The sequence below is a fragment of the Cynoglossus semilaevis genome, chromosome 15 (assembly GCF_000523025.1).
Source record: "Cynoglossus semilaevis isolate Cse_v1.0 chromosome 15, Cse_v1.0, whole genome shotgun sequence".
Taxonomy (NCBI): domain Eukaryota; kingdom Metazoa; phylum Chordata; class Actinopteri; order Pleuronectiformes; family Cynoglossidae; genus Cynoglossus; species Cynoglossus semilaevis.
This window is the reverse complement of record NC_024321.1, coordinates 12856499-12874336: the sequence shown is the minus strand read 5'-3', so window position 1 is coordinate 12874336 and position 17838 is coordinate 12856499. Positions and strand designations below refer to the sequence as shown.

Sequence of the window (17838 nt, the reverse complement as noted above, 5' to 3'; positions counted from 1 at the left end):
AGTTTCTCTGTTAGTGGGAAACTGAAGAATGAATCAGATGATAAGGGAGTGCACGTGGGTGTGTGTGCGTGTCTGTATGGGGATCTGGATTTAGGATTTAGGATTAAAGAAGCAGGGTGCCCCAAACCCAGGATTAGCATCTCCCCCACAAACACTTTTGAATCCGTTGTCGCGTCACGTGTGACTGTGTGACCGTGGACGTGTGCACGAGCGCCACACACGTCTCTGATGGGGGGCAGGGTCTTTAGTCCAGACGCCTGGAAATCTAAGCTCAGCCTCGATTGTTCAGAAGCTAAAAACTGAAATTCTTCATCAGAGTTAAAAACAGAAACTGTGAGACAGCAAACTGGATAACAGTCGCTTCAGACAAACATGACATTTAACAGGTGAACAAATCAAACTCAATCCTGGATCAAGTCAAAAATTTATTTAAACATTAGGAAGAAATGTTTTTTACTTTTTTTATCGACGTAGGGAAACAATGTGTATGTTTTAGTTTTTAGCCAATCTTTTTTCTACTTTTGCTCGTGTTGCTAACCTAATATTGTTGCACTGCACTGCTGCAGTTTGCATTGACAATAAAAGCTATTTGAGTCAATTCCTCCTGTTATAAGAAGCCAAGCATGGTGTTAAACTTTGTCTGAAATAAATTGAGACTAAAGCAAGTTTTTATATCTGCTCTTTGAGTTCACCCACATTTTACATTATTTAAACAGATCTTCCAAAGTTTGATAAAAAGCTCTTTTTTTCCTCCTTCAGCCTGAACAGAGTCCATGAGGTTTTAAAGAGTGTTTTCAGTTTTGACCCCGGCTTGTTAGCAACTACAAAAAGAGAGGACTCTGCAGCTTAAATGCTGTTAATGCATGAGAGCACATGCACAGGCATCCACCACCGTCATCTTCATCACCCCCCACATGCACTCACAGTGACAAGCACTTGTGTCGGATCTGATTTCAAACCCTCAGCCTCTCGTTACTCTCCTCGACTCTTTTGACAACTTTTTCTGTATTTCTTTTCTTTTCTTTATTTCTGTCTTTTCTTCTCTGTCTGCTCTCGTGTTGTGGAGAGCTGTTATCGCTGACGGGAGGGCAGAGAAAAGAAAACAGCAGAGCTGTGAAAAAGCCATTAAAAGAATATTTTCCCCTGGTCTTCTTTTGTGTGGCCTCTCCTCCGCCTCACCAATGCCGCTGCACCACCACCGCCGCCGCCGCCACCACACAAACAAATGCAAATGGATGTGAAAACTTTACACAGGGAGGGAGCAGGACCCCTGTTTGAGAGCGGGGTCTGAATGGGCTCTGAAGGAGAGCCTAATTAATCTAAGTACAGCACCAATAGGCCCACTTGGAATTTTTTTTTCACTCCCTTTATCTGAATGGGAGGGCAGAGATGGAGGAGGGGGGAGAAAATAAAGAAAAAGAGAAAGGAAAGAAAAGAAAGGAGAGAGAGACAGAGAGAGTAGAGGGGATCAGGCCTCCACCTTTTCTATCCAGAGACCCGCCCCATTCAGCCCGTCCATGTTTAACAGCAGCAACTGCCCCCCCACACCCTTCCTCCCCACCAACACCACCACTACCATCATCACCACCCAACACACCCACCCACCCAACTACACCCCCGCAATGGAATCAATCACTTCTACTATTTCACCTTAACATAAACAATACATCTATCTATCTATATATCTATCACTGACATGCAGTATGTACAGATCTAGGCTAGTTTCTTAAATGGTGGGTTGTGACCCATAAATGACTCCTGGCCAGAAACCTGACAGGTCACAGGACTATGTCACTCATACCAGTGGTCAAATAAAATATAGTATAATAATAATAATAATTATAGTAGTATAAATAAAAGTTTTAGATCTACAGTCTTATTGTATTACAACATTCACATATTAAATGTATTCTTCTATAATAAAATATATTTTTAGACCAACTCAGGTTTCTATGTACTGAACAATGAACAAACACATATTTTTATTTTTTTATTTTTGAATTCCCAGTGTTCAGGATGGTAGGGGGCTCTGGCCGAGACAAAAAACTTTTCCTTCTTCCTCTTGTTGGCGCTGCTGCAGCAGTGTGTCGGGCCGTGCTCGTTGCCGCTGTTGTCAGGTGCAGGGGTTTTCTCCGGACAATGGCAGCAGCAGCAGAAGGCTGCAGATGAATGCTGCTGCGGGTAAATCAGTAATGGAGCTAAAGGGCATACGCCTGTGGGGAATTTGCCGGCTTATAAAGGAGCTTTAAGAGGGGCCTTCATTCATACGGGCCCAAAGAGATTTGAATTGCCCCCTTCACAATCACTTGAAAGGATGAGCTCGGGGTGTTCCGAAACAAAGTGGAAATCACTCTGCCTTTCAGCACTTCTAATAAGCTTTTAACTATTTTACATTATGGAGTCCCCCCTCCCTCACCCTCACCCTCCTCCTCCTCACCCGCCGCCGCCGCCGCCATTGTGGTCCGGCCGCCGCGCCTGGGTCGACTTAAATGTCTGATTTATACGTTTCTTCATGGTGAATTTGAAGTTTTTTTTCTTCAATTCTTCCCTTCCAGGAGCTAAAAGAGAAATCCTACTGAAAGCTTTATTATCATACGGGTCGGAAAATAGACGGAGCTCATTATTTAGTCGGCGACCGAGACGGGACAAGACGCGGCGAAGGCCTCGGAGTCTGGTCACTGTTTGCAGCAACGGCAGCTGCTGTATTTATTTAAAAAGAATTTCTCTTCCACCAAACAATTTACACTATTTGCATTTTTAAAGAGCTTATTGTCATATAATTTTAAAAGGATTTTCATTGGTGGCTTACAGTGACCCTCTTCCATTGACTGCCCATTTAACCAGATTTATTTTTAACCCAGAGACTGTGCATAAATATTGGTTTAGTTTAAAAAAAAGAAGTCCCTAGTGATTTGCAAATCGATTATTTGGTCAGGGTTTCATGAATCCACCTGCTGCACACACAATATGTAACATCATTTGTCGTTTTTTTTTTCCTCAAGGAGCAAAAACTTGCAAACTTTATTGGTTTAATTTTAATGGCACAATTTATTTTATGTGCATTATCCCTTTAGTTATATGGTCTATAAAGCAATTGTTCTACGTTCAGAAAACAGAAAATTATCAGTAGTTTTTTTTTTTTTTTTAAGTCACTATGTTTCATCAGAGAACTGTCAACGAAGGGCAAAGAAACTGAATTGCAATTAAGACCATAAATATCGTATTAAAATGTTAACCAACAGCATCAACAGTGAGAAGTATAGGTCTAGTAATAGGTAGTTGTATAACTTAGCATAATTTCTTCTGTTTAATCACATTGGCTTCATGTTAAAAACCAACAGAGTGTCTTTAAAGTTTTTTTATTGTTTAAGCTTAATACAGTCATAGCTCTTTCAATATATCCACCCCTCCCGTATTGTTATTGTTCGTGTCATATTCTGGAACTTTACTGCTTTGATCGTGAAAGTCAAACCTCTTTGACTCTTTCCAAAGAAAGTCACTTCCTGATTTGTCCTGACCTTTGTAAATAGAAAAGGAAAAAAAATCTCCAAAGTGTCTCACACGTTTTTGCATCTTCACCTCAGTATGGAGTCGCATTGTGGCTGCGCTGACCCCCGTCACCGTGGAAACTGTTTATTGCTCTGGAAATTGCTTTGCATTTGAGAGGTCAAGGAGTCAACCAGGACACGACGAGCTGAGCAGAACCCTAAAAAAAGAGACAGGGGGGTCATGGCTGATGAAATGGGTGGATGAGGATTGCAGTTCAGTGCTAGTGAATGGTGGATGGGGGTATTTGAATGGTGGTGGATGGTGGGGGTGCACAGCCGGGTTCCCACTCGCCCTCTGGATGACTCGCTGCTCAAGAGTCATGTGGACATTTAGAATTTCACGGTAATTGCGGAAGACAAGGGAGGGTAGAGAAGGGAGGTGGGTGGGGGGCGACCTCTGTAGCCCTGATTAAGCCCTCATAACTGAGAGGCCCCCACTAACCTCACAAACCTCCCCATTACACTTACACCATACCACATACTCATGTGGGGGTGGGCCTGCTGTAACTGGCTGTAAAGTCAGCTGATCATTAAAGTGATAGTTCAGTGGTTACATGAGGTACTGACACTGACACAGTCAGAACTGACCTACACTTGCTGCAGGGAAACAAGAACGTTCAACATATACTTAGCATTATGTTAGATGTTAAGTTATTTTCTGTGCGTATGGATAAGCTCCTCATCACCTACAGGGGGTGCTGTAAACTCATTTTGAAGGTTGTGGTTTATATGATAAGTAACATTATTGTTTAATTAAGTCAACAACTTACAAACAAAACAATCTGGAATTTAAAAAAATGTTTTATAAACTTGAGACAAATTAACATAAAGTAACAGCAGGTTATCAAATCTTCATATGGATGAATGTCAGATCATTAAATCTGTAAGAAAGTTTTACGTTAGAAAAGACCAACATATAGATAGAAGATAAATTGGAAATCTAATGGTGTGACAAAACTAAGCTGACTAAAAAATAACTGATGACTGATCAGCTGTTGAATTCCAACCACAGCCTCTGACAGAGACAGGTTCTCCTCCATCTCCACAGATGAATGAACCAATTAGCAGAGTAGCAGAGGTCGAAACCCGACTCTGCCCTGGGGTGAAATGGGGTGGCGGTGGTTGGATGGTGGGTTTACAGGTGCAATCACTGGCACATGGAGGAGGAGTGGAAGGGTGAGGGGAGAGCAGAGGGTGAGTCAGAGGTTATCTTGTAGAGTGAGGCAGATATTCCCATCTGTTTACCTGAAGAGCAGTAGAAGCAGCAGCAGCAGCAGCTCCTGGGCTCAGTTTCCTGATCTCTATCTGTGGGCGGGGCTTCATTATCTGACACCTCCCAGTCGTCATTGGTGCAATTCAGCTCCAATCTGTGCTCCAGCATTATGATTTCTATTGAAATATAGCAAACATTAGAACCAAACACTGAAATATTTGTGAATAGAGGAAATACATTCAAACTAACCTTGGGAACCATTGTGATATGTTTATATGCAGATGATGTTGCTATTTATATGGATGTAAAACAAATTAACTTTACTGATCCCTCAGTTTAGGCATTAATTTCATGCCTAAACTGAGGTTAATGTATTCCTCTTTGACCACTTTTGGTGTTAATCATTTACCTGTCAACAGGTGAAGACAGGTCATGTGTTTATCCCAGGATTGAACACAGAATCAAATAAATATTCTCTCTGAGATTCAATTCTATGGTCAGAGCCATGTCTTTGGACTGCTGGAGAAATCCAATTAAAGAAAAGGTTAAAAGTAAAGAAAGAAACTATGTGCCAAGATACACAACATAACCAACTAACAAGTGATGAAGCTAATCATAATTCTCATTTATGTTGATGTGCTCGTCTGCAGACTGACATTTTTAGGTACCTTTAGTTTAGATGTGTCTGATATGAGTCTGGAGTTCAAGGTTCTTGAATGCGCATCATCATGTCCTCCAGCCTATAGATAAACAAAGCATTAGCACCATGAGCATGCATAGGTGTGCGTGTGCGTGTGTGTGTGTGTTGCTTGGCTGCTTTCCTGATTGACATTTTCCTGAGACTCTGTTCTGCCTCTGTGGGCTTATAAAAAGAACTAACTGCCCCACTCCACCTGCCCTGGGGCAGTGTGTGCATGCATGTGTGTGCATGTGTTTGTGCGTGTGTGGTGGAAGTGACAGACTGCTCTTCTTTATTACTGCTCTCTTCACTGGGCTGTAAGGGTCCTTCGCTGTCCACTTCTAACTGTCGATCTGCTCACCTTTGACCCTTGGACATGAGAGGCTCTATACACAATCTATTTACAGGACAGTAGGTACACAAAGGTTTCTATAGCTAATAATAATGGCCCTGAGTTGTGAGACCAAGGTTTACTACCTGATTTCAATCGTATTAACTTAATTTGGGAAATAATCAGATAAAACATTTTAGGCACATGCAAAGTTGTGCACGCTGTACACCTATTAATTCCATTGTCTAATACACAGTCATTGCACATGTCACTAACGCTCACTGCAGAACGGGATCTTCATTTCTCCTCAAGCCTAAAATACCATCTCCCAGCATGCAATTGCAGAGGTTTACATCAGACCAGTAAGAACGATTGATGAAACGGCGGATGAAAACTGTAGACTGATTCATATAAATGAGGAAAATGGCTTTAAAAAAATCCAAATCTTTCCATATAAATAACTCGACCATTGGGATGAGTCTCAAATTAAATGTGTGAAAACACATACATCTTCCTGTTATTTGTCCTTTTGTTCCACCAGTATAAAGTATGGTCATATATAGGATTGTTAATTATGTCTTGATAAATCATGAATCATTCAGCAGCTACCCTGTGATCAATCAGGGTAACATTTTGAATCCCTAATTTTGACAACAAAAGAGCATTTGTTCTGGATTAAATTGCACATAGAAGCTAACTTTTAAACTTTATTTTACTTTTACACACCCTCATTTTTCAATTTTATTTTACCCACAATCCCTTATTTCTGTCCTAACCAATATATTGTTTTTAATTACAAAACCTCAGACTCAAACCACTGGTGCTGGCACCTGTTTCAATAAGGACATACATGTTATAGTGAAAACGTTCTGCCAAACAAAATTAATAATTAGATGGCATTAAACATAAGAAACAATGCAAATCAATAACCTTGTCAAGAATCTATTGATCCTTTGATTAATAATTAGTCAATGCCTCCGATGACTCGGAGTACGCGTGCGTCCTCGTGGGTGTGTTCTTGCACGTGAGTGAACGTGGGTCGCTGAGTGTGCGATGATGTGAATAAGCATCTGTATAAAAGTGTGTTCAAGCATGAGTGTGTGCATGAGTGTGTGTGTCCTCCTGCCAATGAAGACAACATATCTTTACATTGTGGGAGGTCGGTCACTGAAGGAGTTAGCCTCAGGCTGACGCTCCTCTGCTCCTCCCTCTGCAGTTTCCTGCCCTCTCTCCTTTGCTTTGTCCTGTCCTCTCTCCTTTTTCTCTTGTCTACTCCACACATTTGACCTCTGCCTTCCAAGAAATCAACCAGAACCTGCTCCATAAGTCACACTACTGTAAGCGTGACAACCTAAAAGCTGGCTCTGGAAAAAAACTATTGAATTAGGCATTGATATGTGACACAGTAAAGAGCTAGTTAGATTTCTGTGAAATGAAAACAACTTTAATAATATTTGAATGCGTCTGATGAAAATCATTAAAACCTAAAAATCAAATGGAAAATGGGAAAAAAGAACAAAAACTTTAAATAATAAAGAAAGGCAGGACGGTGAAGGGGTGAGGGAAGCGGTGGAAGGTGGCACAGCCTCAGGGTGGACACTCACTGAAAGGAACGAGTCAAGAGAAACTGAGTGGAAGTGAAGTCCTGTCGTTTTCTTAAAAAAAGTCCTCTGTCCTCGCACAAACATGCAGGACAAAAGGGAAACTTCTTCTCCTTCCTCTTTCTGTTGTCACACAAACAAGCCTCCTCTTCATGTGGCCGCTGGAGCGTCCTCCGTCCTCTCACTCTCTGCACCGTCATTTTCACTGATTTAATACAGGCTGAAAAGATGCAAGTTTACAAGACAGAAAACGGTTTCTCCTCAAGCAAATCCAAAGATTCTGATCCAGTCAGAAAGAGTTTTTATTCTTAGTAAGGCTAGTCTGTGGCAATCAGTAGATGATGAGCATCTGTAACCTAATTACTAGGTGAAACCTGTACCCCCAAAATTCTCTATTTCCCTTATTGATGATTGATGGTCCCTAGGAGTGTATGGTAATATTTTTTTAATTTTTGCAGTTTGTGAAATGCTGGCTCCATCAGTTACTGTAATAATGCAACTAAAAGAAGAAGCTGTACTTAAATACAACTCAAAAGAAATTAAAAAAAGCTCCTGGTTGTCTCCACTTTTCCAAGTTGAATCTCTCAATTGTAAATCGAATCTTTCTGTGGTTACGGAGGCAAGTGTAGCTGTGAGGGTTTTCAACCTGTCCCTTTAATGTTTAATGAATGAATGGGTGAATGATGTGCACCTACTGTGGCTGAGAATCATTTCAGCAGAAAAAAAAGAAAAGAGGAAAAGGCCACGAGGCTTTTGACTGCAGGAAGAGTCAGGGGAGGAGGAGAAGAGGTGAAGTCTGCCGTAAACGGTGTTAGAAGAGGAGGAGAAGGAGGAGGACACTGTCGAGAGCTTTAGTCCTGTCACACAAAGAACATAAAGTGGGTTAACAAATTGAGAACAATGTTCAGGAATTTACAATGAGCTGAATGAGAGTGTGCTGCACTGTAAAACATCTGAGGCCAAAACAGTTTTGGGCTGTGTTACAACGAGAAGGAAGCCGAAAACATATTCTTCAGGTTTTTACCAGGGTCCATAGAAAGCATCAGATTTCATATTTTTACTGCATACAAGATATATGCGACATAACAAAAGGCAGCAGTGGACCAGCAGCTTGTTGGTCTCCTAAGGTTAAACCTGCTGGGTTCTTACATGGACCATGGTACAGGAGAGTAAGGGTTTCCTGTCAGTAAAGGCTCAGACACACAAAGCGTATTTAAATGGTAATCTGGACTTCTTTTTTCAGAAAATATTTTTATTCTCTTTTCTGTATTTCACCAGTTTTCATTCTGCATCCATGCACATGCTTTTATGTGCCACATTAAATGCCACTGGTCTCCCTGTCTGAGTACAGCAGCGCGTAAATCAAACAGGTTGTTGTGAAACAACGCTGTTTTATCTGAGCTCAGACCTGAACCATTTCAAAAATGTGCGGTGTGACCTAAAGGGGGCTCTGTTCAGGACGTGCAGTGACTCTGACGTCAGTTCGAGAAATACTTGATTGCATGTTACGAGTCTGCAAATATTGCAAGATTTTGCTCCTGATACGAGGAAATATCTAGTACGAAGTGTTCAACCGAGCTCCATTTTTTTCCACCCGGATTTGAAAATCTCTCTCTCACTTGGTTATTTTACCCATTTTTTTAACAATAATATAAAATGTTTTCTCAATTATTATTATTGTGTATTACCAATATATTTGTTTATATATATATTTATTTATATATTTATATTATTTATGTTTAGATGTGGTGAATTTTATTTTAATTAATTAATAGTATATTTCTGGTGGGCTGGAACAAATAAGTTGGTTTTTAGTTATTTTTAATGGGGAATATTTGATCTAGAGACGAGTAGATGGAGACATGAGTGAAATACATAAAGTGTTTATTATGTCACAGAAATACTGAACCTTATAGCTAGAGTTAAATAGCTAGACCTTTTCTGTACTGATCTTGGCCAAAGCAGAACGGCCAATTGCAGTGTTTCCTCTGGATGGATTCATAGTGTCTGATGTGGCTGTCAATGATAATGTTTGAAAATAATGTTCTGATGCTATAAAAGTTTAGTCATATCATTCCTCGTGGACGTTCCGTTGAATCGTGGCACAGCAGTTTCTGTTGAAAAATAATTTCCTCAACTTCATTTGTTTGTTTAAAAGAGCTTTAGCGACAAATAGAAGAAACCCCTTTGGAATTAAAATGGATTAGTATAATCTCAGGTGTGAGGCAGGCGTGTCCCTGCCACGGCCACAGTTCTACCTGCAGGATAATGAGATGTTGATAAAACACAAGCTTAACTTAAGTCTAATTGGCCTTATTAGTGTCAGTCTGTTTGACAGACAGTCACCGCAGGGGACGCACAGGAGGGAGGGCAGGTCACAGGTAAAGAGGTAAATAAATAAATGACAGTTGTTGAGATAACAGAACATATGTCCAATAACAAGTCGTTAGCTCAGCGCTAACGGACTCCGTAGCTCCCTGGTGCATTAGAACCATGTTTTTAAAATCATTTTAGGGGTGAATATTTTGTGCAAAGTTCAGGCGAGGCTTCAGGGAAGACAGAGACAGAGAACTGGAAATCACAGATGTTACAGGGCTATCGTGACAGTATACTAATGCCAGCAGGCTAACAACTAGCCGTCTTTCTCATATTTGCTTTGTTACATTTGTCTTGAAGATGACTCAGTTACCATTGACAAAACATTTTCCAATGAAAGCTAGCTACAAAGCTAATGTGCGTTTTGTAGGAGTCAGTGAAATAATCTGGTGTGAATTACTTCTATTTTTGGAATATTCTAATGGAACAAAATATATACATATATATATATATATACATATATATATATATATATATTTGCAAACAGCAAAATCCACATCTTTTTTACCTACAGTCATTGACTGTCACACATCGTAGTGTGAGTTTACAGTACAAATATTTTCAGTGTATTTCTTTTGAACTTCTCTTTTGTTTTCCCAGTTTTACACACCAGCACTTTATCGTACTATATTGATGTTTTTGAAGTTATGTCACACACTGCAGCTCACTAGCAACAATTATTATATAGTTGTTGGGCCTCTGTCATCTTGTTAATCACACCTGGGAATTCTTTCTTCTTCTTCTTTTGCTGCTGCTGCTGCTGCTGCTGCTGCAGGGAGTCATAGGTCAGATGTCCCTGTTGACCTGATGGGATCACTTGCTGGCAGGCGAGTGTGTCTGCTGTCCCCTCAGGGCAACCCAATTAGAAGATCTGATTCTGGGTCAGTCAGTAAATGAAGTTCATTCCTCGACCAACGCTGCATTTATTACATCACACAAAAACTGTTTCAACAGAAATTAAATTCAACAATGTTTTTGTTTCACATTGTTCAACTTGAGTGAGTGGAAACATTTGTCTCTTCCTCCATCTGTCGTCCATTAAATGTAGTTAATGTAACAATAACGGCCTGCTGAGGGGAGGGAGGGTGTCCGCTTCCTGAAGCTCTGTCCAGCTGAGGCCCTGAGTTCTGACTGTGTCTGACTGTGATCATTGTCCTCTCTAATCAATACGAGTTTCCTCCTGGGTAATCAATATTTAAAGAGCTGATCATTACTACTTCAAAGTCTTATAGCAAGGTAAGCAAAGCAGTGAAGTACTCACTCATCACCACAGAGAAAATGTGCCATTTGCATCCAAACCCACTGTGGTGCTGAATCCTCCAGTAAATTCAATTAGTTGTTTTGGGATTTCAGCAAATAATTCAGTCACAAAATTTGTCATTGTAGCAACAGAATATTGTACAAAATTAAGTTGCATTCCCCCAAGTGCAAACAGTCATTAATATAACAGGCAAAGGAAAAAAAGAAGAATATAAGAGTTAAAATATGCAAACAAAAAAGTAGTAAAAAAAAGCAGTTTACACCAACATATGATCATAATTGATAAACCATAGCAACATGACATGAGTTATATTTTAAAAAAATACCAGCCAGTAGTTGTATGTGTGACTGGCACTTTTTTGAGTAACGATGTCAGTCATCATTAATAAGAATTACCATTAGCTTCAAATTCTACTAAAGATAATGTGATGCTAGAGTTTTTGCAACAAAACATTTTTTTTAAACAAACAATACATCCACTCATCTTCTCCTCTTTAACTCTTCATATGGTTGGTTCTTATGGGTGGAGACATCAGGAGAGAGTGGTGGACAACCTGGGCATTTTGCCAGTCCATCGTGGAGCCACAACCATTCACATTCACACAGCTAATTTAGAGTTGATTTAGAAAATCTTCAGGGACGGAATAAATCGAAACAAAACTATTTTTCCTATAATCTTACACAGTTATTTTATGGTCCATATTCAATTAATTCTAAAAACAATATTTAGACATTTTAAATTGTTTTTAGATGAATCTTTGTTTGGTAGCCATTTTTTTATCATTATTATTATTTTCCCATTTGTTCGTTTCACGCTGGTTCCGGGGAAGCAGACTGGAAGTGGGACAAAAGTTCATTTCTTTATACAACCACATTCTAAGCTGCATTTAACAAAAAGCAAACAGCCAACCACAGTGCTGCACATTCAGTTAGCGTGCGACTCCATCAGCAACATTTCAGCAGCAGAGGCTCATGGGAATTTAAACACCGGAGTGTGTGTTTGAGTGTGTTTGTGTCACAATAGAAAATCTAATTAAAACTCGCTGCAGCTCATTATAAGTCTGCAGGTGCACGCGGCCGTTAATCCGGCGCAATTAGTGCACGGCTCGCGCACATTTACAATGAAACTCGGTTAGCAGCGGGGGCGCGCAGTCCGCGCGTACCACACTGCTGTGACGGCGTGTGTGTTTGTGTGTGATTGTAATCCGCTGACCGTTCTTTAAACTCCAGAGAGCAGTTAATGAATGCGTAACTGGTTATTATTATTATTATTATTATTATTATTATTATTATTATTATTATTATTATTATTGGTGATATGTCTGTGCTATTGAATGCTAACAATCGATACAGAGTCCAATGCTAAGAGTGCTACAATTGTGTTGATGACTTGTTGTGTTTGGGAATGTTTGTATTGTTTGCATGTGTTTTTAAAAAAATCAGATGGAAGTGAGAACATATAGAAATCCATGATTTTTCAACATTTTACATAGGTCTCTATGTGAAACAAAACGTTAAATGACAAAGTTGGGTTTAAATTAACTGAATGGGAGCAGTGATTAGCTAGTTTGTGTCTGCGTGCGTTATAACCACAGGTTGAAAATCCAGTGCACGATGACCAGGTTCTACATAGAAATGCTGTTACAGTTTAGACTATGGATTGAAGCCAGTTATAAATTTGATAAAAAGATGTTCCAGGCCTCATAAATAACGCATGTATTTATGATAATACCAATAATATATCATCATCAATGCATATCAATAATACAACAGCATTTTACATTTTTGCCTTTTCTATTGTTGTAATGCGATAATGTTGCGATATTTAATTTTCAATTAGAATAGATTAATAACCTCAGAGTAACATTATATAATATTTAGGTGTCCTTGGGTGACAGAAAGCCGCCTATGAAATAAAATGTATTATTATTATTGTTATTATTATTATTATTATTATTTTTCTTTTGTTTTCTACCGTGTCTTAACTTTAATTTACTATAGCGATTTTATGACTATTATTATTATTATTAAATTTGCTGAATTAAAAAATAACTACATTAGTTTGTGACGTGTGTAGTTATATTTTTAAATATTTATCAACTATTATCCATTCATGTCACTGTAACATATACATATTTACACATATTTTATCTTTTGTGTTATAATTGCTTTGTGTTTGAACTTGTTTTCAAAATGTTTCCTTTACAATGTGGTGTTACATTTTATTTTAATTCATAATCGTGTTGCGTATAACAACGGTGTCGTGACCTGTTGTGGCAGGGTTGTTGCGTCACCAATACGTCACCTCGTTTGACAGGCACCGTTAAGGGGCCGTTAGTTTTTGAAAGTAATTAAACAGTGTTTGTGGACGCGATGAGGTCACTGCTACGTCACATAACAAACAGATCCAGTTTTTTTATAGAAACGTTATAACTTTATTTTGTAGAAAAAGCAAAGTCCAGTGTAAATAGAATAGAAATCTATTTATGTACAAAATACAAAATTTCATCATCACATCATCATCATCGTCGTCACGTGAAACAAACAAACAGAACGAAATAAATAAAAATCACCAATAATGTAAAATGAGTTCGGGGGGGGGGTGGCGCGGGGGGTCAGAATACATAATGAATGAGCTTCACTGAGTCTTTTGTCAGAGCAATTTAACGCTCATCTGTTCTGCTGCAGAGAAATACAAATTATAAAAGTGACTCTTCACCTCAGACTGACGGGAAGAGGAGGAGGAGGAGGAGGAGGAGGAGGAGGGAGTGGGGGAAAGTGCAAAGGTTTTTGGAAAAAAATAAACGAATAATTAATAATAATTAAAAGGGAATAAAACTAGTGGGAGTCAAAATCTTAAGTTATATCTCATTTAGAATCCATCAGAGACACAGTGAGGAGGAGAATAAATGAGTTTTGTTTATAAGGCAAAGTGTGAATCAGGCTCCAGCAGAGGACTATGTCCATGTGTCCACCTTCTGTCCATCATCTGTCCCTGCTTGTGTGTCTCTACATTTCCCTGGTCTCTCAGTCCCCAGGCCTGTGTCGATGCCTCAGTAGATGCCCGTCATGTAAGTACGGTAACCGAACATTGACTCCTGCTGCGGCAGGAATCCGCCGCAACAATCCTCCTGCGACGCGCCGGGGCTGCCCGGGCTGGAAGCGCAGTAGTCCGGGGAGGAGGAGCTGGAGCTCCAGGAGCAGGCATCGCTTCCCGGGCTGGGAGCACTGAGGAGCAGCGGACCGTCGCTGCTCTTTCCCGCCTGCAGGTCTGCGATGCGGATGGTCTCCGACAGCGCCCAGATGTAGTTGTGCGCAAAGCGCAGCGTTTCGATCTTGGTGAGTTTGGTCTCGTCCGGGAAAGCCGGCAGGACGCCGCGCAAAGTGTCCAGCGCGTCGTTCAGGTTGTGCATGCGGTTGCGCTCGCGGTCGTTGGCCTTCAGCCGCCGGGTCTTCTTCACCACCTGTACGGTGGAGTCGCTGCGGCCCCGCCCGCGTCGCCGCTTCTTCTGTTGCTGCTGCTGCTCGGGCTGCGGAGACGCGCTGTGGCGGCTGATGTTGCTGTCACTGCCCGCACGTGAGTCTTCGTCATCCGTATTAGAGAAGAAGTCGCAGCTGTTGCTGTCGATGTCGGAGTAGATGGAGTCCATGACGCAGCAGTGGCAAGTTTGTAATAGCTGCAGAAGAGGAGCAAAAACAGAAGTTAGCACCGCTGCAGGAACCATAATGAAGCAGGACTATGAGGGTGCAGGTGCCAGGTGAGGTGCGGCACACGCACAGACAACTTACCGTCAGTGATCTGAAGTTTGCGCCTGTGGAGAAGTTTGCAGCAGGAGTTTGGCACGCGTCACTTCGTGCGTCTTTACGCGTGTTTCTGATTTGGATCAGCTCGCGTGAGCCGGTGAGTCTGGCACACGACCGACCTCATCTCATCTTATATACCGAGCCCGCACAAAGACCACCACCCCCCAGTTCCTCGCACCCCCCCGCAGGATGAGCAGGCTGAATGGAGCGGCAAGTCTGTCACGTGCCGCAGGAGCTGCTCATTACCATAATGACGCCTGCGGTGTTTGCTTCGCCCCGCACACACTGAACGTACAGAAGCGTGCCGGTGATCATGGCCAGCCAATCAGAGGGCGGCCACCGGCCACGCGAACGATACGCAGACCACACCCACTGTCAGAGTTTAAACCCTAAGGATTTTTTTCTAGAGAGAGAGAGAGAAAAAAAAACTAAATAAAGAAAGAGGACTCAGTAGGAGTACACCCTTCACCCTCCTGCCGGGCGGAGACACGCTCTGGAGGATTCATCCATCCATCCTACACCCCTCCCTCATCCCTCCATCAATTCTTCCATCCATCCTTCCTCAAACACAAACGAGCAGCAGGAGGAAAGAGAAAACTTACATCAAGCTTCTATTTTTATTTTAATTTAACATCATCCTTCACTTCAGTCACAGACCAAACAAAGAGTCAACAGCTGATGAAAGTTGAAAACATTTACACTTTGATTCTTCGTGGACCACAATGCAGTTCCACTTCATCAAGTCAGTGCAAGAAGTTTATTAGCATTCCCTGCAGAGAACAAGAATCTAATTCACTTCCACCGCTCATGTTGATCCACATCTGTAATCTTGCAGGACGAGTGACGTCCAAAGTGTTATCTTGTGTTTTTTAGTATTTAAAATCCCTTGTTCAGATTTACCTCAGTGATGCATGTGTGTAGTAGACCAGCAGCTCCTGATTTACTGAAAGCCTAATCCTCAAGATTGACTGATTTCAGACTGATTTCTTAAATCAGCTGCTGTCACGTAACCAGCTGCAAATATGTATATATATATATACATATATGTATATATGCATATATATGTATATATACATATATGTATATATGTGAAAATCTAACTTGAAGTGATTTTGTTTAAAACAAAACACGAAATGTCTGATTGTGTCCTGCATTTCACTAATTTTCCAACTTCTAAATCATGGATGTTTTCCAATGTTGTCTCTGCAGCGTGTAGTACTGTAGTACTTTTACTTTAAATACATTGTTGAAAAAATATTGACATTGTAATTTAACTATATTATTGATATATTCATATATTCAATACTTCTAGTTTTACTTTAACACTTGTTGAAAACAGGCCATTTTTTCATACCTGATACCTTTTTCACAACATAACAACAAACTTGTGTTTGTTGTTATGTCTTCCTCTGTGTGTGTGTGTGTGTGTGTGTGTGTGTGTGTGTCATGCTGCGTCTCAGGTTCAAACAGCAGCAGCATCACTAAATGACCCTGATCGAGGGGTCAACACTTTTTATTTTCAGTCTTTTGTTTTGTTTGCATTTGTGTGAAACTCATCTTCAGTTGCCTCTAAGTGTTTTTTAACGACATCTTTATGAGACAGCCGTGCCATTTTCCATTAATTATTTCATTTATTCCCTTTTTGCAGCAGGAGCAGAGACCTGCAGAGTCTTTCTGCAGCAGCATCAGCAGGGGGAGCAGGGGGGGTCATTTATAAATAATTATACAATGTTTAGAGTCTTCAGGCATGTATAATATATCAAAGCGATTATAAGGTGAATTGTTCCTTTGTGTCGTCCGCCCTGCTCCTCTTTTCACCACTCTCCTGATTTGTTCCTGCTCCAGATTCAGCTCCTCGGCCTTTTGTGCTGCTTCTTTCTGCCTCACTCTCTCTATTGGACTCATTCTCATTCAAATGGAGCACAGTGGAGACAAAAGCAGGAGGAACGCTGCTGCGGCTGAAGCTGCTGCTGATACTGCTGCTGCTGCTGCTGCTGAGGCACACAAATCATCCCTTGCCCAGTGCAGGGCTGGCCCAAACCTCTGGGGGTGGGGAGGGGCATCATCACAACAGGTCTGAAAATCCTGCAGAGCCCTGTAGAGTCCTGCAGGGTCCAGATTCATGCAAAGTCCTCAGTTCACACTCCTCATGCAGAAGGAAGGAAGTTTCAAATCTTTCATAGTTTGATGACATTCTAAACCCAAAGTCCGATTTGTTTTAAAGGCTCAAAAGTCTTAAATATTTTGTCATACCAATCCAAAATGAAAATTATACAGTTTATCATTCACTTAGTGGTTTTACATACAACAATTCAGTTATAGTGACTCGTCCAGTTCCCTTTGGATTTTTTTTTTTTTTTGCTTCACTGTGAACCCGACCCTGGTTCAACTTTTCTCCTCATTATGTTTCACACCAGCATTTTATTTATTTTCTATTCGTAAAACCTCAGAAATTTGTCGCACAAATGACTTCTTCACTACCAGTGAAGTGCTCAGTATTTTTCTTAGGACATGAATAGTACAAGTACAATGGAGAGTCCTGCAGTACCTTTTGTTTCCAATTCAAAGTTAAAATGCAATCACCGTAAGCTGTGTCTGAATCTGTCTGTGTGTGCGTGCGTCTGTCTTTGTGTGTTAGGGACCCTGAGGCGTCAAAGTGTCTCCACAGAAATATGATCTGCCCATCTATGGACAGAGAACACACAGTCCCTGAACACCACCTCCTCCACCTGTGCACCTGTCAGAAAGGAAGGTTTAAAGGTCTTCCACTTTTCCACTGCAACTTTTTACAACATCCCATGTCGTCTTCTCCAGTGATGGAGGAAACAGGAGGAGGAGAAGGAGCAGAGAAGTAGGCGGAGGTAGGTTTCTTCTTTTACAGCCTCCGTCACTTCAAAGTGATGAAACAGCTTGTTGTCAGGCAGCACTTAAAGAGCAGGGAGACGCTGACAGCTGTGATTTTACATATAGACAGAGGTGAGTGGACATCTCTGCCTGCTCTTAAAGGGATCATTCCATTTAATTGA

At 40.9% G+C, this 17838-nt stretch overlaps 1 protein-coding gene and 1 long non-coding RNA gene across 3 annotated transcripts in view; one reads left to right on the top strand and one right to left on the bottom strand.

Moving 5' to 3' along the window:
- LOC107989618 (uncharacterized) overlaps nt 1-17838 on the top strand; it is a 41664-nt gene that overhangs the window by 18432 nt on the left and 5394 nt on the right. For both annotated transcript variants that reach the window (XR_001761194.2, XR_003051932.1), the window contains exon 3: nt 17451-17673. This is a non-coding gene — a long non-coding RNA (uncharacterized LOC107989618). The remainder of the gene's footprint in view (nt 1-17450; nt 17674-17838) is intronic.
- neurog1 (neurogenin 1) lies at nt 13608-15694 on the bottom strand. Its single transcript, XM_008327234.3, has 2 exons — nt 14798-15694; nt 13608-14685 (listed from the first exon to the last, which is right to left on the bottom strand). The coding sequence occupies exon 2, from the start codon at nt 14656-14658 to the stop codon at nt 14062-14064; it is 597 nt and encodes a 198-aa protein (XP_008325456.1). The 5' UTR covers nt 14659-14685; nt 14798-15694; the 3' UTR covers nt 13608-14061.

Coding starts and splice junctions, on each gene's coding strand:
- neurog1 (XM_008327234.3), bottom strand. CDS start 14,658: ATGGACTCCATCTACTCCGACATCGACAGCAACAGCTGCGACTTCTTC.